The sequence below is a fragment of the Arvicanthis niloticus genome, chromosome X, assembly GCF_011762505.2.
Source record: "Arvicanthis niloticus isolate mArvNil1 chromosome X, mArvNil1.pat.X, whole genome shotgun sequence".
In the NCBI taxonomy this organism is placed as follows: domain Eukaryota; kingdom Metazoa; phylum Chordata; class Mammalia; order Rodentia; family Muridae; genus Arvicanthis; species Arvicanthis niloticus.
This window is the reverse complement of record NC_047679.1, coordinates 4,316,129-4,339,422: the sequence shown is the minus strand read 5'-3', so window position 1 is coordinate 4,339,422 and position 23,294 is coordinate 4,316,129. Positions and strand designations below refer to the sequence as shown.

Sequence of the window (23,294 nt, the reverse complement as noted above, 5' to 3'; positions counted from 1 at the left end):
TAGTAATTTGTGCTTCCCAAGCCTTCCAAGGACTTCTCAAATTTAAAAACTGCTAATATAAAGTTCATAGCCCAATAATGGTTTGCAATAAATAAATGCTTAGTAAATACTCGCTCTTAAGTCTAGTGGGAGAATTGGAAGTAAGCCAGCTGTTATAATTAGTCACTTAAGATGAATCGACTTATTTATCAATTAACATAAATCTAGCCACTAATATATTTATATTTCTATAAATGAGCATAGCTATTTCAATATTGGCCTTTATAGATTAGAAATGCACAAGGGGAGCTCAAACATGATTTATAGCTTGGCCAATTCATTTTAAAAGAAATGTTATTGTAGACTGGAGTGTTGCTTTAGGAGTTAAGAGATCTGGTTGTGCTAACAGAGGACCTGAGTTCAATCGTCAGCATCCATGCTGCAGCTCACAGCAGGTTGTAACTCCTGTCCCAGGGCATCCACTATACTCTTCCGGCATCAGTGGGCACCAAGCATGGTACACATGTGGGGCATAGACATGCATTCAGGAAAAACACACATATGCATAAATAAATATCTTTCTAAAATATAATACTATTTTACACCTAGGAACTCTTTCTACAAGCAAAAGATTGAAAGTGCTCAATGTCTTCTGCCCCTGTCATTCTCTGGAATAGCATGACACGGACAGAGGAATGGTGGCAGGGGGAAGATATGCACTTAGATCCAGAAATAGAATGAAGTATGAAAGGAGGGTTAGAATTCAGGAAGGTGGGCATTTTAAGCTCTTGGAGAAGAGACTGATAATTCAAAAATATGGCTGCCCAGGAAAGAAATAAAGCTGAACCTTCACTTCCTTGTGAAAATGTATTTCTATTAATTATTTGAGATTTCCTACATGGATACAATATATTTTGATCATTTTCATTCCCCAAGTCCTCCCCTTAACGCTTTCCATATCCACTCCCTATCCCCGCATTTTCAAACAGAACTCACCAAGTTCAATTCCTGCTAGCTATATATTTATGGGTGTGGGGTCATCCACCAGACCATAGTCAATTTACCGAAGTCTACATTCTTAAAGAAAACTGATGAACCCTTCCCTAGAATCCATCAATAAGTCTTTGGCTACAAGTAAGTCCTCATGAGTATCTCTACTCTCCATGACATTACCTCTTACATAAGAATATACTTCAGGAAAAGAAAAGATTTTCAGATAGTAGATGAATCCAGAAACGGACAAGGTGGTGCCTGTAATTTCAGCACTTGGGAGATGGAGGCAGGAAGACTGTGAGTTAAAGGCAAGTCTGGGCTGTGTAGTGAGTCAGAGGACAGCCTGAACAGGCAGCAGCTCATCCTACACCACTCTCATTATAATCACCCCCAAAGCAGTGGAAGAATGGATAATTAAAAATACATATCTTATAGGACTGGAAAAATGAATCAGAAGTTAAAAGTGTGTCAGTTCTTTGGAGGATCCACTTTCAGTTCCCAGCATCAACATTGGACAGTTCATAGCTGCTAATAACTTCAACTTTAGGGATATTCAACATTTCTGGCCTCCAAGGGCACCTGCACTCTCTCTGTCTCTCTGTCTCTCCTTCTATCTCTCTCTGTCTCTCTAGAGGTTTCACACACACATGTACCTATGCAACACACACATGTACACACATGTCATTCACATTTGTAATGCATACATATCACATACACTTAAAAATAAAATCTAAAAGCAAAAATGATATATTAAAATAGGAGTTTTCTGTGTATGATAGATCATTTATTAAACTATTAGAATAAATAATTCTGACCACATGAAAGATGTAGTTGCTACAGTATATGATGTACTAATCTATGAACATGCACAAAAAGACAACTTTGGAAAAGATGTGCTCAAGGAATTGAAGATTCAGCAGACAGTCAGTCAGACAACACTTTTTAATCTTCATGGATCTTATATTCCAATGGTGACAGTTTGAAATCTGCGGCCCAGTCAGCCCTCCACAGCTCTAGCCATGCACTGAGGTGGCATGAGTTATGGAGGCACATGCTATGCAAACTGAAATAATGCACTGTAAAGTCATCTGGGCTTTGAGTCATTAAATACGTTATCATGTGTGGTGCAGGCATACATATTTGGCAGTGGTGGATACAAATTGCTAGGAGAGATAGCCTCCAGAGAAATTAGTCTCTGTACCTATAACCTGTAATTGCTATGCATCATTTATGTAATGCTGCCTAACCTAGCAGTTTGTCTACTTAGTAATCTCCTCCATAAGTAAACGTCCAGCACTTGCCTTATATCCATTTTCATAATGTTCATAGTTCTTAGCATAATGTCTTGTGTATAATAACTCGGTAAGTATTAATTTGAATATTTGCTCTTAAGTAATAAGCATTGTGACATATAAGACCTTTGTCATTAACATAACAAATAACATCACATTAACAATACACATATTATGAAGTATTCTGTATGCTAAAAGTCAATAAATATCAAACGGCAAGCAAATAGTAAAAAAGAAGAAGAAAAGAAAGAGGAGAAAGAAAGAGGTGATTTACTTGAGAAGTCTACATTCCCCATTGAGTGTGTGTTTTGTTCTAAAAAAAATTATCTTCCTATCAACTAAAAAAAAGGAGAGAGTGATAAAGGGAAGAAAGGGAGGATGGGGAGGGAGAAGAGGAGGGAAGGGTAGAAGAGGAGAGGTAAAGAAGGAAGAAGGAAAGAAAAAATTGTTACCTTTCTTCTTTGGTAAGGCGCACCAGTTTCCTAGCTTTGTGAGCAAGGATAAATCTAAAATATACAAACAAGAAAGAGAGGAGTTTAATACTTTCACCTTCACTTCATTTCTATGGCTACACATGCCCTGTGTACTATGCAAGGAAACTACCTATATACTGACTTAATATTCACAAGTATCCCTGCTTCAATGTCCCATTCTTGACACTGAGGGACACTTTCTGGGTTTGGGGGATCATGGGAGTAATAGTAAATGACTGGCTATGATTTCCCCTAAGTTATTACAATGAAAGATCTACTGCCTTTCAGCAGGCTCAGTGACCAAGAGAATAGAGTCTCAAATGCTCACTTAAGGCTGTGTCTGAGCCACCCAGTCCTTCTTTGCCCTTTGGTTCTGTCTCCACCATGATGCTCCTGTAACATGCAACCTTTGAGATGCTATCTCATTTCCAGCCCTGAAATTGCTTCCTGCTTTACCACTTTCTCTGCCCTTGCTGTTCTCGACTTGGCTTTTTGTAGGTCATCTCAAGTCTTCCTCCTCAAGGCAAATACATCTTTGCCTCAAATCCTGACCCCTAAACACTCTTCAGCTGTGCTGGGGAAAGTCGTCCCTAGGGCTGGCCTCCACTTCTTTGTACTGGGACTCAGAAAAAAAAACCCTCAATAACCCACTCACATAATGTTTGCTGTGATTTAGATAAAGTAGTCCTCACCAAAACTCATGTTGAAGTTCCATTCATAATATAGTAGGGTTGAAAAGTGGTAGAGCCTTTCAGAGTATTTTGAATCATGGGGAATTCAAAGGATTAATATGGTTTCCATGACAGTAGACTGCTCTTTGGGAGAGTGGGTTATTTTAAATAACAAGTTTGGCTTCTTTGCCTGTGTCCTTGCTTCCTCTCTGCTCTGTTTTGAAGCAGCACAAAACCCTCATCAGAAGCCTCATAAGCATCAATTTCACGCTCTTAGATTTTCAGAACTGTAAGGTACAATGAACATCCTCTCTTTATAAGATACTCAGTCTTAAAAACTTTGCTATAGTAACAGAAAACACAGTAAACAACATGGATGCCCACACAGTCTCCATAAGAAGAACTCTTAGTAAAATATTCCTCTTAGTATCAGTCTATCATGTAAAGATGACCCCAAAACATATCTACTGATACACTAATATGAAGTAGAAAATTAATATAACAAAATTTAAATGTTATTGGTATTTGACATATACATATTTATTATTTAAAAAGAAGCAATAAGAATACTCCTATCACTGGATTTGTAGAACAGTACTATCAAGAAAAAATTGTTTAAACTAAGCTTTGTATGCCTTAATGGTACTGTATTATTTTCCCAATAGCAAATACAGCTATAATACTATAATTGTGCCTTACCCCATTATGGCAGCATAGGTGCCATCTGGTTTGGTATCATCCAATGTGTACGCAATTGGAGCTTCCTCTCCTTCAATAACCATGGTTCCACAGAAATCTTAGAAAACAGTGAAGTACATGAACATGTTCATTGCCCTATCACTTTGCCCACAGCAATTGCAATGAAAAACAGTTTTCAATTTGAGACATTTGGAGGCCAAACATAAACCATTCTACTTTAGGTGGATGAAAGCAAACTGAACTGTTGTCAAGGACAGGGCTAGGTAAATGATTCTATGAAAAAAATCAGAGTAGGCTCAGAGGTTGTAGCACAGTTGGTACAGTGCCTGCCTAGCATGCACAAAGCCTTGTGTTTGTTTCCCTAGCATTGTACAAACTGGATACAGTAGTGCCTATCTGCAATCTTAACACCTGGGAGGTAGAGGCAGGAACTTCATCTACACAGTGATTTTTGAGACCAGCTATGTAAGATGCTGTCTTGGACCAAAAAAGAACAAAATCGAAGTGGTCAGTGGAAACTGTGACATACAAGAGGCTGCATGTTCCTATTTCTTTCAACTTTTGTTTTAGAAGCAGGGTCTCAGTATATTGTTCAAGCCAGACATTAACTCCTGGTCTCATGTGGCTTTCCTACCTCTGCCTTTTGAGTTTTTTGGAACTGTACATGTGTGTTCCTGTAACTGGTCTTTTAATGCCAATTGAATCAGTCCTCCACTTTTAGGACACAGGCAGAGAGAACATGTGAAACTAAAACAAACCAGAGTCCCATTTCAAACCTGATCTCTGAAGACCCCTTTCCTTTCAAGAACAATAACTTGGGTAAAAATTTCAATTTATTTTGAATAAAAGTACTTTCATCATTACCTCCTGGAACAAAATAAAGTTGGCTCTCTGTATTCATGGGTTCTATACCAATTCATAGTTACTGTCAAAAACATTTTTTTTTCAGGCCAGGCATGGTGGCACACATATTTAATCCAAGCATTTTAGAACAGAGACAGGAGAATCTCTGACTCTGAGGCTAGCATTCAAACAGAAGAGTAATTGAAATTTACAAAGAACAGAATAAAGGGAAAATAAGGAAATGATGTTTCACCACATATCAAAGATATTATAAAGCTGTAATGACCAGAACCATATAGCGAAGAACTAGGTAATATAGTCAGATGTGTGTTTGGGATTTAATTTCAGCTTTTCAAAAAAAAATATGCTTTGAATATTTTACAATTATCATGGTGTATGTCTTTTTAGAGCATTTGCATATAATTTAGGAATGAAAATATTATTATAGCTTATATTTAATTGTTTAATTATATATATGCAAAAAAAATAGTTGGAGCCCAGTGACAAAGGTAATAAGAATAAAACGGCTCCATGTGGGACCTGGCATGGAGTTCTGTGAAGCCCTAGGTTCAATTCCCAACACTATCAAACAGCCCTGTGTATATATTTGAGAATTTAGTTGTAGAAGAAAAAATATTTGCATCATATATAGAAAAAAATTAAAGAGGAAGTCATAAATAGAAAACATATAATGTGCTTTAACATAAACCTTAATCTTGATTAATAATAAACTTTTGCACCATGGATAAATTGGATAATTTCTCCTGACTGAAAAATAACTATTGAGATTATTTTATTTATTTGTGAGTGTGTGGAGTGTGTGCGTGTGTGTGTGTGTGTGTGTGTGTGTGTGCTCGTGCGCGCGCGGGGGGTGTGGGGGGCTTGATGTGTGGATTAGAGAACAGCTTATGAGAGTTGGTTCTCCTCCCAACATATGTGTTCCAGGAATCCAACACCATCTCAGTGGCTCAGAAAATTACCTTTGTGCCTTTTTCTTTTTTAAAATGGTGTCGGGAACACGATCTGGTATTGGGTGGGGGAAAAGGACTGGAGTCCTGGGACAAGCAGAAAAAATAAAAACAGGCAACCATGGGAGGTAAGCGGTTGTGAGGACCCTCCAGATTGCACGAGAGACCTGGAGGTGAGAGACTCTCGGGACTCCAAGGGAAGGACCTTAGATGAAATGTCCTACAGTGGGGAGAGGGAACTTGTAGAGCCCACCTCCAGCAAAAAGACAAGACATCAAGTGAGAGATGGGGTTGCCATCCCACAGTCAAAACTCTGACCCATAATTGTTCCTGTATGAAAGAACTGCAGAGATGGAAATGGAGAGGAACCTGAGGAAAAGAAGATTCAGTGACAGACCCAAAGTGGAATCCAGCTCAAGGGGAGGCCCCAAGGCCTGACACTATCACTGAGGTTATGGAGCGCTCACATAAAGGGACCTAGCATGACTGCCCTCCAAAAGACCCAACAAGCAGCTGACTGAGTCAGATGCAGATATTTATACCCAACCAATGGACAGAAGCTGCTGACCCCTGTGGTTGAATTAGGGAAAAGCTGGAAGAAGCTGAGGAGGAGGGTGACCCTGTAGGAGGACCAGCAGTCTCAATTAACCTGGAACCCTGATATCTCTCAAACACTAGACCACCAACCAGGCAGCATACACCATATGAGGCCCCAACACATATACAGCAGAGGACTGCCGGGTCTGGGTTCAGTCAGAGAAGATGCACCTAACCCTCAAGAGACTGGAGACTCCAGGGTGTTTAGAAGTCTGGTGGGGTGGATGGTGGGTGGTGGGGACATCCTTGTGGAGACAGGGTTTCGGGGAGGAGGTATGGGATATGGAACAGTCAGAGGGTGGACTGGGAGAGGAATGAAAACTGGAGTGTGTGTAAATAAATAAATAAATAAATAAATAAATAAATAAATAAATGATTTTTAAAAAAATCATAAAATGTTGTCCTATCGTAGTACACCTGTATGCTAGAAGAGGGCACCAGATCTCAATATAGGTGGTTGTGAGCCACCATGTGGTTGCTGGGAATTGAACTCAGGACCTCTGAAAGAGCAGCCAGTGAATTAACCACTGAGCCATCTTTCCAGCCCCTAAAGTAACTCTTAAAACAGTATTAGCTAGCAGGAATGCAAGAAGGCAGGAATGCTCACAAAGGTCTTCTATCAGTTAATTCCAGAATTTGACTTATATATTAATCAGAAATTGCATGCTCCCATTTGAAACTGAGAAACTATCTCAAGAAGCTATTGATGTGTAACAACAAAAGCTTGCTTGGTAGGGAGGTGGGGAGGGTTGGAAAGAAGTTAGATGAGGTGAAAGGGTATGATAAAAATACAGTGCATGAAAAATTAAACAAAAAGCTAACTAATAATTAAATAAAAAAAAAAAAACAAAGCAAAAGCAGTATATATTCCTTGTCCTAATGCTATATCTACCTCCCCCTAGGCAGCCACCTATAATTCATGCCCTGAGTCTCAGGAGAAAGAAGCTTGGCTCCATTAAGCTGTTGCCATTGGATACGAAGGGGGAAAAAGTTTTTCAATATGAGTCTTTTTCAAAGGGTAGATAGAGTACTTGCTAAGTGGATGTGCCACTCCAATAAGAGCACTAAGCAGCATTCTTTGGAAGGTGGGGAGTTAAGAGACTGAAGTGTGGTTGAGGAAGGTTACCAGTTGTTTGTTCTTCAGCATCTAGAAGGATTTGCTCCACAAACCCCAGGGGAACCAAAATCCATGGGTACAAGTACTCCACATATGGTAAACATATTCTCTTATATATGATAAATTATTTTGAGATTACTAAAAGTACCTAATAGGATATAGATGTTGCATAAACTGCTGTTATACTGAATGGTTTAGGAAATAAGGGAAAAAAGGCCTACACATGTTCAGGACAAGGATAATTCTCTTCTGAATATTCTTCCTCTATACCTGGCTGGGTGTGAAGGTGCAGAACCCATGGATACAGAAAGCTGTCTGGGTAGAGAATACACAGTCCTCATACCAAATTGTGATGTTAGCAAAGCCCAATTGTCTTCAACAGTCTTAAATCTTACATCTACAGTCTTTCTCCTCATTCGAGTCCACCCTGCCCTTTATCCTCAGCCCCAAGGATTGCTATTCTTTCCTGGGCTTTACTTGGAAGTTAAGTAGACACAATCAGAGGAAAAAAAAACAGAAATGATTGTATATGTTTACATCTTGTCCAAGGCAGCAGATACTAGCTCCATGTTTGTATGCATATATGTGTATATATATATATATGTATATATATGTATGTGTATATATATACACACACATATATGCATATGTGTGTGTATTCATTTAAAGCAACTAAAATGAAAATTGTTAATTCACTGTCATCAGGTACATCTCAGGTGTTTGGTACCCACATGTGGCTAGTGGCAAGAATATTGGACAGAACACATCAGGAGTATTTCAAACAAAGTTGTATACAGAGCCTTTGTGAGCATCCGTATGCATTGGTGAAATAGCATAAATGTACATGGATGAAGAAATGAATTTTATTTAATTTAGCACTATCTTGACACTAATATAAGGTGACCTGAAAATTTTCATAATTGCCATGCTTTGTGTGTGTGTGTGTGTGTGTGTGTGTGTGTGTGTGTGTAGCTAGGGATAAAACACAGAGTCTCGTGTACATTCTATGCAAACATTCAACCATTGATCTACATTTCCATTCATGAATCCATATCTTTCTAAATCTGTGTGTTCGAAAAATATATTCCAAAATGAAATCCCATCTCCTCATGGGGCTTGGGAAAAGATTAAACTTTATATCAAATTATTTGAAGAATGGGTCAGAGTTCTAGGAAAAATAATTCATGTGTTTGTGCCAATACATTTTATTTGCAAGAATTATACATAGAACCTGTAATAGTCAGAGGTAGTGTCACACACCCGTCATGTTAGCACTCAGAAGGAAGAGACTAGAGGATCATAAATTTTCTGTCCAGATGCCAATACAAACAGTTATATCCAAATACATGATTTTGATACAGTTTCTTGGACCTTCTCTAGTAAGTCTTTATGTCAAGAATGAACTTACCCTTTTTCCTCCAGAAGGGCTCCTTATAATAAACCATGCATTTAATGACTGAACCCAAAGGCACGCGAGTGATCAGCTGGTTTCTTAACATGGGCAGAGGAGGGTTATAGTGAATCTTCATGCCCAAAACAGGTGGAATGGCACTAATCACATATTTAGCCTGAAAGAAAAGTAAATGTCATTAGCCACCATTGACCTGCGGTAAAAGTTTTTCTTAATCCTCTCTGTTTGTCTACCTTTAGGGCCCAGTTAAAAGATAAAGCATTCATTACTGCTCCCTAGTTCGAAACCTCCTATGCCTTTCCTGTTACCCCTTCATCCAACTTCCTCTTATGCTTTGTCTCAGAATTTCTTTTGTTTGCGATTTTTGGCTGCGTTGCATTGCTTAGTCAGTCCAGACATGCTCCCAATTTAGGCCACAGTCACTCATCTTCTTCAGCTCTGGGCTCACCTGACTCAATGAGGCCTTTGCTTACAAGCTTATTTAAAGGGTTGTGGTCCATCAGTGCAGTACACCTTATAGGATGCCTTCTCCTTTCCTGCTTACTTTCTTCTCACTACTTCTCACTATTGGACCCACTTTACGTTCTAACTATATAGTTGATGTCAGCTGTAATCTTTTACTAAATCAAAAATGTAAAGTCAGAAAATTCCCAACTCTCAGAATAAAGCCAGGGCCATAAGCCGTGATTAATGTTTATTAAGTATTTATTTTGGTTTTATAATTACCCAAGGGCCTATTAAAGAGAGTACATGTGGTTTTTTGTTTTGTTTTGTTTTTCTGTTTATTTATTCATTCACTTTATATCCTGATTGCTGCCTCCTTCTCCTGCAGGCCCCCCACCACAGTCCTTCCTCTATCCCTTCTCTTTCTGCTCTGAGAGGAGGGGGCTCTCCTGGGTATCCCCCATCCTGGCAATCAAGTGAGAGAACATTTCCAAGCCTCTCTCCTCTCAAATAGTTTCATTTCCTTTTTTTCTTTTAGATAAATGTAGCTAGCTCTGGCAAATAGACTCCGTGAAATCTGGGTTGTCCTTGGCCTCATATAGTCTTCCTTACACATGGGCCTCAATCTCTTTCCCTGACTTTGAAAGTCTTGTTTACCTCATATATTTCATGGTTTAGTGTTTTCACAATGACATTTTCTCCCGTCTGGTCAATGTGGATCACAGGCCTCTCCAGCTTCACTCGGTCCCCAAGGATATCCTTTATCCGCTCACTCACTTGACCGGACCCACCGATAAATTTCCTCTCCTGGAAAGAAGAAAAAGAGACTCAAGGCAGATGGGCAATATAAGAGTTGACATAAACAGCTAAGTGGATACCTGTTTCCTGGCTATCCCTCCTCTAAGACATATAAATTTCAATTTATTGTTGGGAATAATGTCCTATAACTTGCCGTTGGGTATATTTTTACTTACATTATTATCACTATTTGAATTTTTTTCTCTAATTACAGGCTACTTTTTGACAAAAATCTTAGGCTTACTAACTGACCTTAAAGTTATACTACTGCAGATTCCAGGGCTCCAAACTGAGCTGGACATTCTCAGAATAACCCTTATCTCCCTAGGGCCTGCTCACCACGTTGCTCTGGGCACTATCTACATCTTTTGGCTCTCATTTGAATAATCTCATGGTTCTCCAATTAACTTTTTAAAGACCATTTCAGATAGGTCCACAAAGAAGGGAGAAAAGAGGAGGAAGAGGAGAGGATGAGAGGTAAAGAGGATGGGAAGGAAAGAAACATGACTACCAAAGAGATTAAGAACTTCAGTCTATTTATAGTCTGCCTCATAGGGGGCATGGTTTAAAAAATGCTCAGAGAACAGGCATTGAATAAATAAAAGAAATAATAAATTCTCATGCATGCAGTGGTGTTTTTTCAAACATTCTTTCTTCCTTTCTTTTCTTCTTTCTTTATTTCTTTTTTTGTCTTAATGCTGAGTATGGATCCTGAGCATGGTTTGTACTAGAAAAGTGTTCTGTCTCTGAGCTACAGCCCAAAGCATGGCATATTCTTTAAAACTCAAGTATATTTCTATCTCTCTTGTTTGAACTTTTTGAGGAGCTGAGTCTTAAAATTATGCTAGCTACTGGATACCTAACAACAGATGGTTCTTTTTGAAATCTACTTGAAGCTACCACAGTAAAGTACGACAAACCACAAGTCTGCCATGCACTGCCATCTCATGATTGCAGAATGACAGCCATTTATGTAGTAGTGGTTTTGTGTTGAGGGAGTGGGTACCTGTCCACCATTGGTTGTTGAGATGATTCTGGTTGTACCTCCACACTGCTTCACATACCACAAGAACCACAGTGCAGACACCTCGTGGGTCTCTGCAGTTACACATAGGTTCACAAACAGTGTCGCAATCTGCTTTGTAGATCTGCTCAGGAAGAAACAAGAATATGATTAGCGAATGCAGAACAGTCTTCTTAAGATTCTAGAGTAGTCAAGTAATATTTTCCTTGGCAACATTTATCACAATTTAGCAAACCTCTGGAATTCAATATCACAAAAACATGAGGGCATGGATTTAGGAAATATGGTATTTATGTCCCCTTAAACAAAACACCTTATTCAGAATTGACTTTGGCCATATTCTGTGTTATCAGCTGTTCCTACACACCTGCTTGTCTTCCCCCAATATTTATCTTGGTAAAAGGCATCAGCACACACTAAGTAGTTAAAGTCAAGACCTTTGAAATCAACTTGAATTTCTATCTCTATCTTTCTTCTCACAGAAGTCCTGAGTGTTTTATGTACACCACATATGCCCAGGTTCCCACAACTGCCAGAAAAGGCTGTTAGATCTCCTAGAGGTAGAGTTACAGGTGGTCATGTGTCAACTGATGTAGGTGCCGTGAACTGAACCCACATCATTTACAAGAGTAGTAACCACTCTTATGTTCTCAGCCATCTCTCCAACCACCTCTCTATTGCATTTTACTTTAAAAAAAAAAAAAACCTACAATAACATTTAATTTATGATCTAGAGATGCAGCTTGCCCATTATGTGTAAAGATTTGGGTTTACTTCTGAACACTATAGAATCCTTTAATTTTGTAATTAAGCCACAATGAGAAATTAGCAATAGCTAATAATAAGATGAGAACACACAAATTATAAAATAATAAAATATATTTGAATTTAGTCTATGTCTCACACGACGAAAAGTGTTCTTTCTGGAGAAAGACTAATGATGATTAATTGAATCTGCAGATAAAGGAGGGTAACTGTATTTCTGTGTCAGGCAGGTACATTTCTAATCTTCTGTTTGATTTACTCTGGGGGCTTCAGTAAGAAAAGAAATGAGCTTTACAGCATTTAAGGGATGAAAGGTCAAGCAGTTTTGTGTAATAAGATTTTGTTATTTTTGCCCTGTTGACATTTAAAAAGATATATGATATACTAAAATTCATGGCTCCAATGATCATTTCAGAATGGAGTACTTTCAAAGGCATGTTATATAATATGCAGCATACTAGATGATGATGATGGTGGTGATGATGATGAAAACCTTGAGGTAGTGAAAATATCCAACAGAACGGTAATAGATACTTATATTGTACCATTCATTTTCAGGAAATATTTGGCAGTGGATATGCATTATAAATCAAATTATAAATAATATGATTCTCAGAGGGGGATTGCATATATCACCATTTCTGCTCTATAAAAGCCAGCTTTTTAATGTGCTTAATATTATATTTTAAACTACTATGTATTGTTCCACAACATGATTTTAAAATCTCTAGTCTATCTAATCTTTTGTGTGCCCTTTACATACATTCCCCTTCTCTTCTTCCCTCCCTCTCTCTCTTGTTTCCACTGTCTTTAAGATGAATTATAAGCTGAATTAACAAGCCTGTCTTGTTATTCAGACATGTCTATTGATTCAGATACATCTAAAACATTGTGCTATCACTTCCTTCCTTAACATACAGAATGTGAAAGTACCAACTTCAGAGCCAAATAGATTTTTAAGAAATGCGATTTAGCATTACAAGACTACAAGGCAGTTACTCTTGAACTTGGCACCCAGTTCTATTACTCATGGGCCTGATGTTGGCTTGAACGTGCAGTCCTGAAATCCTTTCCACTTTCCCTACTGCAAATCAGAACTTCAACTTTGACTCACAAATACTTGCTTTCAACACTACAGGTTTCTCACTAATTGGGACAAGTAAGCCCACTCACTTGTTTCTTCAATAGGTATGAAATTACCTAGAAGTCACTGTTTAAAACATTGAAGATTTGCACTATATCACAAATGATGTTTCAAATGCCTATGCTATCTGCACCACCTCTGAGGAATAAAAAAAAAACTAGTCCTATATCAACAACGTGGTGAGACTGTTAAACCACTGGTCTTTAAAGCATTCTAAGTAAAAAAAAAAAAAAAAGAAAAAAAAAAAAAAAAAAAAAAAAAAAAAAAAAAAAACAAAAAAGATGGCTTATTCTAAATTGTTCTGAGGAGTTTATGGGGAAAATAGCACGGTGGTGGTGCAAAACTACATCAAAGTAATAAAATAGATCTATCTTTAAAGGAATACTTAGTTTCAGTATCTTTCAACTCTTCATGTTGCCAGTGGTGTGGGTTTATAGATAAAGCAGATACTTCGTTGCCTCATGCTTGTTAAATGGCATACCTAAAGAAAACCCATGCATTGTTACAATAAATGCTTTTGCCCAATGAAAGAGCTTACTTAGTCCAGCAGATCTTCTCTATCAACTCTTTCATTGTCATGTAGTCCCACTCCTCTGCAAGGGGTGCCTTCCATGGAGCATCACTGGGAATCTACATTCAGATGCATTAAGGAAGAAAGAAGAAGACAGTTTTCCATTCAGCAAATTATTTGAACAATAGTAAAGCTCTAACTCAAAGAAGAAAATGTTTAGAATTTAATTTTTTTTCCAAGCACCCTTAATAGTTTCTCAAATACCATAACCCTCAATGCCTGTCTGTGTGCTTCTTCTGCCACAGATATACAGGACTCAGTTTATAATAATGTTCCTTCAAAATAAATATATTTTTTCTTATATGACTATGTTATAATAACATTAATTGCTACATTGTACACAGCAGTATATTAACAAAAATAAAACAGAACATTTATAACAATGTATTGTAATAAGTTCTGTGAATAGGGTCTCTTTTTCTGAAATATTGTTTAATATTTTCCAACTGCAGTTGGTCATAGATGAAAGCAACCATGGAAAGTGAAGCTATAGGCAAGGGGAATTAAGTTAATAACTTACAAAGGTCACTCATAAATTCAGCTCCTTAATTAGGATCAGAGAACGGCTGCTAATCGTCTCAAAATCAGAAGAGTTTTCAGTTAAAGTTTCCAGGTATTTATTTACTCCTTTACTCTCGGGCTTCATGTTTGGGTGTGCTAGAGAATCAAAGAAACTGCTGTGTCCTGGGGATTTTCTAAATTAGAAATATCATCCCAGGAAGGCTATTAGCTTCATACTTCTCTACTTGCCCATCAAGTGTATATAAATAAGTCTGTGTGATATCCTTCATTCTTTTAGAAGTTAGACAAAGATTCATTGATTCAGTTCACTGTGTTCATTGATTGTTAGTATGTGTTGCACACTATGCTATGCATGTGGGATTACTGATACATTGCACCTTTTTCTTCTGAGAACTAATGAGAATTACATATGTAGTCAAAACAGCTTTAGGAAGTGTTACCTCTTGGCCCATCTCATCCATTGTTCTCCAGAGGTTGTTATTATCTAGGTAGGTGATTGGATTCCATACTGGTGGGAATGGGCCCCTGAAGGGATATGATTTTCCCTGTGAGATAAATATATTTAAAAGTAAATATTTACAGCAGTGTAAATGGTTAGGTCTGTGAAGTTGGCAATTTTTAAAGAGCAAAATCATACTAGCTACTGATATACGACTAACTGATATTTAACACACACTCAAGTCTCCTGGCACCTGTATCCATAGAAACTTGTTCAACTTTTTGGCATAGACATCTCCAGTAAAACAGTCTTTCATACAAATAAGTTTGGTGACAAGCTAAACAGAGTAAAGTGTTTTGTCTCCTGAAATTAGGACCCTTACCGTATAAAATCTAAATGCCAGTACAGAACAGAATAACCAAAAGGTATCTCTGTTGTCAACAGTACTTGTAAACATTTTAGAATCAGAAGCCATTGTATATACAGAGAGTTGGAAGGATTGAGAAACCACATGTGTAAGTATGTGAAAGAAGGGTCACAAAACAAGACCCGTCAAGCTTTTCCAGGGAGTCAGAAGTCTAGAGATACACAGGAGTTTTCAGAGGTCAGGGAAATTAAAGAGGATAAATAAAGAGCCCCTGGTCTCCCTCAAAAGCATTCTGACATTATCTAGGTTTCCCCACTAGAAAGGGCAACTTATTGACATAGAGAATAGGAACACAGCCCCATAAAATACTGACAATAAGTCAACATACAGCTCACACCTGGGAGGCTTAACTTGCTGATGGCAGTTAAATGATACATATCAAATCGTTTTTCAGGTCTATTTACAAACTTCTGTCAGATGTTAGGCAATATGACGTCTTTCAATTGAATCAGAATAAGCTTCCCAGTAGCTATGAGTCATTGAGCAATGATTCATCTTGTATTGATTTTATAGTCAGGGCAACTGAGAAGCAAAATTAGAAGAGGTTTTAGGCTAATTCTTGTGACCATGTTGGTCTTTTTTTTCTCCATAGGTCATAAGAGTCAGGAGGAGGAATGAGTTCTCAAGGAGAGTCAGATAAAGAGAGGGTAGCTCAATATTGACCTGGACAAAGCTTACAGGGTAGGCCAGCCATTTGGAAAAGGGACAGGATTCAAATTCAGAGCAGTCCTGTTAGAATTCCCTCCTTTCCAAGATCTAATCCTTTATCTCAAGTTATAGGGAGCACAAGATAATTGCTTCAGAAAAGGAGACCCCCCAAGTCTGACACTTTAGCTTGACCTGGAAAAGGGGGAAAGACAGGTTTTAGGACAGAGCAGAGTTAACTGACAAACCATGACCTGCAGTTCAGACTTCACTCAATGGTGGCAGCCTGCTCCTCCTACATTCATTTTCTAAGCAGGAAGCCTTTTGAGATGCGTGCTTCTCTGAAACCCTTTGTCAAAGAATACTTTTGCACAGAATATGTCATGTGGAAGTGAACAGAGGGTGCTGGCAAGTCCATTACGAAACTCTGTTTTGCCACACTGCAGCTCAGAGGTTCAGGTGAAATATAACCCAAGATAAGGTACAGGGCTCCCCAAACCACAAGATTTCTGCAAGGTGATGGTGGCAAAGGCCAAGTGCCAAAGCAATCCTAATCTAATCATATTCTTATAAAGAGGTTGTATTAAGAAATTCTAAAGAGAAGTAACAGTCTGTGCAAGCAAATTGGTAACCAAACAATATACCGAGAACATCATGTCGAAGAATACACATGACTTTCTTATACATGAATTTACTCATAATCCTCAGTGTCTTACATCTTAAACAGATAATGATTTAGCTTATCCAGATTCATAAAAGCAAATATGCTTTTATTAGTTGAGGGAAAGTTTCTGATAAACACAGGAAAGAGCTATTGTTGGACTCATTTAAAAAAAATCTCAAAGCTTTAAGCTTCAGGGAATAAGTAGGAGAGGGAGGAAATGGAAGTTTATAAAATCACACAACCAAAGGCCCGGCAAGAGGTTTGGACTTCAGATTTGGCTATGGTATAAACAGTCCTGCAATTGTTACTCTTTTGAACTCTATCCAAGGCAGCCAGTCCCTCTGAAGAAATCATGAAAAGACATCAGAATCAGCCCCCAGCTCATAAAGTGCCAAGTTACAAAGTCTAATTCCATATAGCATTTTTGTTTTGTCCTCAAAATAGCCCCGTGATGCAGCACAGTAATTTTTCTATCATAGGTTAAGAAAATAAAGCACAGATAAGTTTAAATGACTACTTTGAAATATTACAAGTCATACATAAAAACTACTAGACTTTCAATTTAATTTATAATAGCTATGTAGGTTGAAAGTGTGTATGTGTGTACATGTGTGTTCTCATGCATACCAATTTACATGTGCACTTAAGAATAAAGGATAAGGACTCTGTCATTTGTCAGGAAATAACAATTAGCATATATATATATATAATATCAAAAGCACCATGATCAAAGTTAAATAAATTTCCCAAAGTAAGCACTATGACATAGAGCACTATGACACCAGAGGGATTAGGGTGTTTGGGAGAAAGTTACATTGTCCTCCTGGTTCCCCAGAGAGAACAGTGAAGTGGACTTACGGGAAAATAGATGGTACAAATCCATTAAGGAAACTCTAAGATCTTCCAAGGACACTTCGGGGAAGGTGGGGAATTATGAGAAGGTAGGCAGGGCTGAATAGAAAAGATTATTAGCTATCTTTTATTTAAATATCATATACACCTAAAATACTCTCTCACACACACATGCACACACACACACACACACATCACAATACACCATTGTAAAAATTCTAAATGACAAAGAAAATTATGAAGACCAAAAATTTATGGCACAGAGTATACCTCTGCAGGAGAACAGTTTCCTAACATATACTAGGTTTGATTCCTAGAACTACAGAATGTAAAGCTAAAACAAAGTAAACATAATTTCTATCAAGCAAAAAATCCATCCTGGTTATCAATACCTCAACCTTTTTCTTTCATCCATTTATGGGCTGGAGAGATGGCTCAGTGGTTAAGAGCACTGACTGATCTTCCAAAGGTCCTGAGTTCAATTCCCAGCAACCATATGTGGCTCACAACCATCTGTAATGGGATCTGATGCCCTCTTCTGTCGTATCTAAGAAAGTGACAGTGTACTCACATACATAAAATAGATAAATCTTTAAAAAAGACCCTTCATCCATTTTTATTTCTACATTTGGTGGTTGAAGTACAGGAATTTAACCAATTGCTCTTTTGCTTGTTCTCCGCCAATTTTATATTCTAAACATGTTCTGTATCACTTATTAAACCCTGTCAATCATACATTTGTGATAATTAGATGATGTCTCATGATGTATGAAGACCAACCATTGTCAACTGGGGTTGAACGATCGCTCTGGATTCCTGAAATGGACACAGTAGATTGGGTGTCTCCATTTTCCAACAATACGTCTATATGAGGGAAAATTTTCTTTATACATTTCATTCCAAACAACATGTTTCAATGAATCAAATGCTGATACAGATATGAACTATCATAGCTACTATCGGGCTATTGTCTATGGAGCTGAGTGTGAACAAGCTATGTAAAAAGTGTAAATAAATGCCATTCACTCATATTTTTTCATTTAAAAACATTTTATTGATATTCTCATACAGTATAGTTTGAGAATATTATATCCCATCTCCCAATTCCTTCTATACACTCCCAATATCCTTAACTACCAACTTCATTCTCTCTCTGTGTCTGTCTCTATGTCTGTCTGTTTGTCTCTCTCTCAATAAACCCCTCAAACCAAAAACTGAAAACCTAACCAACAGACAAAAAAGATAAAAATACCTAATTAAACCTACTTAAAAACACATAGATTTGGGGCCTGGCCTCGGAGTATGGTTGGTATTGACAGTGGCACTCCATTGTAGAAAACAGATTTTTTTTTTCCTTTGCAAGCAGATGCTAATTGGAACTAGCTTCTTGGTTACTGGTGGGATCCTGTGCCCACTCTCTTTGCTCAGTGCTGGGATCTATCCAGCTTCAATCTTCGCAGGTCTTATGTGTGTTACCACTGTTTCTATGAATACATACGTGCATGTGCATCAGTCTGTTATATCTAGAAGAGCCTGTTTCCTTTGAATTATCCATCACCCCCAGATGTTACAATTTCTCTTCATACTCTTCTGCATAGATCCCTGAGCCTTGAAGAGAGGGGTTTGATTAAAAGCCATCCCATTTAGGGCTTGAGTGCTACAAAGTTTCTCACTCTCATCACACTGTCTGGTTCTGGATCTGTGCTCATTACAATCTTCTTAAAGAAGCTTCTGAGGGTTGAGTGAGGCACTGATATATGTATATAGCAATATGCCATTAAGAGTCATTTTTTTGGCTCCTTTCCTCCAGCAGAATAATTAGCAGTAGGTTTTCCCCTAAGGCCCATGACCTATGTAGTCTCAGGTTATTGGCCACTTTAATAGCATCTCGTATGGGTTGCATCTTCTCATGGAATGGACCTTATCTATAATTCTAGAAAGTATCGTGTTACCCCCCTGTTTGCCTCACTATTGCACCAGTATATCTATCTTGCATGCAGGTTGTTCTTATAAGTCTCAGGGTTTGTAGCTGGGTGATAATTAAAGATTACTTTTCTACCCTAGTAGTGTTCATACACAGTACATTCCAGCACTGTAACTGCCACTTGGTAAAGAAGAAGCTTCTAGTAGGGTACCATGTTTGAAACAGAGTTATTGTAGTGACTTTAAGTGGATTAATAAGTAAACAAAAATTCTCTGTCTCAATTTCTAATATAGCAATTATAGAGCCACAAAACCAAAAGCCATCCAAGATTCTCAATAGTTTTTAAAACATAAAATTGTGAGAGAGGTTGGAAGAGAACCTCATGAGAAGAGAGATATATGATGGCTTTTAAGAGGTTAACAGAGCAGATTCAAAGTGTGTCTGGAATGTGATAGTTCTATAATTAAAAACAAATGGGGCAATATTTGTCAGTTTCAGTTCTCTTCCCTTTTAAAAGATTTATTTTTGTTTTATGCATATAAATGTTGTCCTGCATATATGTATGTATACTAGGTGCACGCCTGCTGTCCACAAAAGCCAGAACAAGACATCAGATCCCATGCAAGTGGATTTACAGACAATTGTGAACATCAGGTGGGTGCCCTCTGCAGGAAAAGCAAGTGCTCTTAATTGCTGAGGGATCTCTCCAGCTTCCATTCATATTACTGTAGTGTGTGTGTGTGTGTGTGTGTGTGTGTGTGTGTGTGTGTGTGTGTGTTTATGTATGCATGTAGTGCAGCTGGGGTTGGAACTGCCACCTTCAAGCACACTAGGTAAGTATTTGTTCCATGGAGCCACAGCAAACACTCGTTCCTTCAATTTTAGAATCAGAATCTCCCACGTGTGTGGCAGGAAGGACTAAAGGTTATACACAGCCCAAAGTACATGCACAAACTAAATGGCTGTGGTGGAGGGTTTATGAGCATGATAAACTGTCAGTGACCTCATCTTACTCATAAAATTGTAGCCCTGTACAATTTTTTAAAAGTATTCTTCTTTGGGTAAATTCTGAAAGACTGAAGAATTAGATCCAATTTTATGGTAAACTTGATGAAAGCAAAGAAACAATTGGATCTTTATTGGCCTCATTTTGGAGCCTGTAAAGATTTGCCAGGTGGAAAAAGCTGTCTGAACCAGTCTTCTGGAGCCTTTACTTAAGCAAAGCAGGCTTTCCTGTTGACACACCATCAGTAGTGTCAGTGTCAAAGCCCTACAAGTCCTTTTTCCCCCCTCTTACCTTTGTTCTGGAGGTGAAGGCCTCAAATTTCTCCTTTTTTTTTTGAGAAAACAAATTTTAATACTTCAATAAATGAACATTGGTGTGTTATTAGCAGAATACTACTATGTGGGTTCTATAGGATAGTCACACTAAAAGGCTTGAAATACTTTTCCATAGTATTTTGTGTATAACGAGATAGCTGGAGAAAAATTGGCTCAAAAGTATAACTGAAAATCATTAACATATTAAAGTAAGCCTTCCAAGTTGTTATTCAAATCAGACCAAGACATTCAAAGGGGGTTACTTTGACACCTTACATTGAAATTATTCCAATCTGAAACTACTAGCCAAACCCCAAATAGAAATTTTCCATTCCAACTAAAGAAAATCTTTTATTTCTTCAACCACAAATAAAAACTTTTGATTGGATCCTTCCTGTAAAAGAATGAGCTGCTGGCCTCTGCCACCTCCCAAGCAACACACTGTCTAATATTCAAACACGAAACTTTGAATGTGCTAAGTTTTTTGTGAATCGCTACAACACAGGTTCCATGAATTGAAATTTGGAATGCTTTGAACACAGTTGCCATTTCTGAGTAGGTCGTGCAAAATAGATTCGCAGTTGTATAATACACAAATTGAAACGGCAAGAGACTGTAATAATTTATTAACTTAAGTATGAAACTAAGATTTAAGATTGCAGCTATCTGTTTTTTTAAATTTATTTTTTATTGGATATTTTATTTACATTTCAGATGCCATCCCCTTTCCCCATTTCCCCTCCTTAGAAAACCCCTATCGCATGCCCCCTTCTCCTTTTTGCTTTTATACAATTTTTTAAGGTTAACCAAAAGGCCTCAAATTTCTATCAGCTTTCTATGGTCTTCTTGTTCTTGATGCTGATGACAGTCACTGCCAGCAGGAATAGGTGGCCCCATTCTCCTTAGATCAAGATCCTGAAGGATGACCTTTTTTCGCTTAGTATGTCACTTCAAATATACATGGGAACCTTGCCTTCCTCACCAAGGGAGCCTAGGTAGCTTATTTCATATATATATATATATATATATATTGATATATCAATTAGGTTATACTTAGATCATATGTGCATTTGCAGAACCAAGCTTCCTTTACTTTTGATCTATAATGTTAGGTTGAGAGAAAACAAATTTAATCTTTCCTGCAGAGTAAAAGAGACGAAGACCTGCAAGCTGTACGTAGACAAATGTTTTTCTTTCTCTGTTGGCATGCTGGCTTTGTGGCCCTCATTCATAATTATATACACTCAAATGGGCATTGAGATTCTCTTTTGAGAACATCAACACAGGGAAGCAGATGTGGATTTGAAATCTGACGGCATCATCTCAGCTTATGAAAGGCCTGATACTGTTCATTTATGGAGAGATGGGGAAGATGGAGTTGTAAAACGCAGGCCAGGCATCATAGAAATTATAGTAATAACCATGACAACAGCTACCACAGAGCTTCCTCTGCACTGGCCTCTTGGTTGTACTTTACCCATGTTTTGTGTACTTCATAATGACTCCAGGACACAGGCACAAGACTGCTCTTTTGAGATAAACTGAGCCAGAGAGATGAAAAAATTCTTGGTTGAACTTCTCATAACAAAGTGACAGCAAGATTTTAATTCGCATATTCAAAGGCCAATGCCCCTGATCAAGAATTTACCAACCTCTTAATTATTTAGCACGACATGCCAGATATGAGCTAATAGTTTTGATTAAACTATGTAGTTTAGTCTTCACAACAAGGCAGGGAGCACGCAACTAGAATGCTCCATTTGAAGATCAGTTCTGAGGATGGGCTTGGTAACGTGTCCATGGTTGTATGATTTCCATGTGGTAGGATCAGAATTTATCCTATGATTTGTGAGTTCTTCTTTTTCTGTGTCAGTAACTTTCCCTGGTGCATGGTTAAAATACAACAAATTTCCTATAATAGTAATAGAGTTCAGGTGTTGGTTCTATGAGCAACATCTCAGCTGACTTACAGAAATTCTCTGGAGGCACTGAATCCAGTAAGCATCGATTCCAGAAATCACTTCATGGTCTTACAAGCCAGGCAGGAGCTAATGATCGGTTGAATGACTGGCCAGATCATTTCTGCAGTTGTTTTTCCTTTTCCAGCCAAAGTCCAGTCCTTCTCATCTGCAAATGGTTGTCACACCAACTTCTTTATTCATTCAACAAGCCCTTCCTCATGTACCTGGCAGTGGTCTAAGCAAGTGGATATATAGAAGACAAAAATCTCCTCTCAAGTATATGTTTTAGTAGGTGTAAAAGAAATAAATGTATGTAATTTAATAAATTTAACAAATAAATGTGTGTAATAAAAGAAATAAAAGCATGTAATGGATTGGAGAGGGAACAAGGCTAACCAGACAGAGAGTAGGGACGATAAACAGGAAGCGCTGGCAGCTTGGGGTTGGTTGCAACTTTAAATAAATTGTTCAGAGAAGATGTTACTGAGGACGTAACACATGAGTGTTGAAATGGGGAATGAAATGGCTATCGTGAAGAAGAGCACTCCAGTCAGGCAGAGCCTCAAAGCAGGTATCCTGAGATCAAAGAATGGATAGTATGATATTCAAGGCATGAATAGAAGCCAGCCCTACTCTCCTTTTTTTCTCCAGCAGAAAGGTTCCCTTGCTCTCTGGAACAAACCCAAACTCTTAAACCCAATTTTCAAGGTGGCCAGAAGAAGGTGGTTGTTGAAAAAAAAAGTGGCTGACT

The 23,294-nt window shown here is 38.0% G+C and overlaps 1 protein-coding gene across 1 annotated transcript in view; it reads right to left on the bottom strand.

The window, feature by feature from the left end:
- The window catches only part of Maob (monoamine oxidase B), a 54,017-nt gene that overhangs the window by 10,846 nt on the left and 19,877 nt on the right, over positions 1-23,294 (bottom strand). Inside the window, exons 3-9 of the mRNA XM_034486413.2 lie at positions 14,752-14,856; positions 13,757-13,848; positions 11,292-11,433; positions 10,145-10,294; positions 9,041-9,200; positions 4,108-4,204; positions 2,717-2,770 (exon numbers count right to left, since the gene is read on the bottom strand). Of these exons, the coding sequence (XP_034342304.1) occupies positions 2,717-2,770; positions 4,108-4,204; positions 9,041-9,200; positions 10,145-10,294; positions 11,292-11,433; positions 13,757-13,848; positions 14,752-14,856 (800 nt within the window). The remainder of the gene's footprint in view (positions 1-2,716; positions 2,771-4,107; positions 4,205-9,040; positions 9,201-10,144; positions 10,295-11,291; positions 11,434-13,756; positions 13,849-14,751; positions 14,857-23,294) is intronic.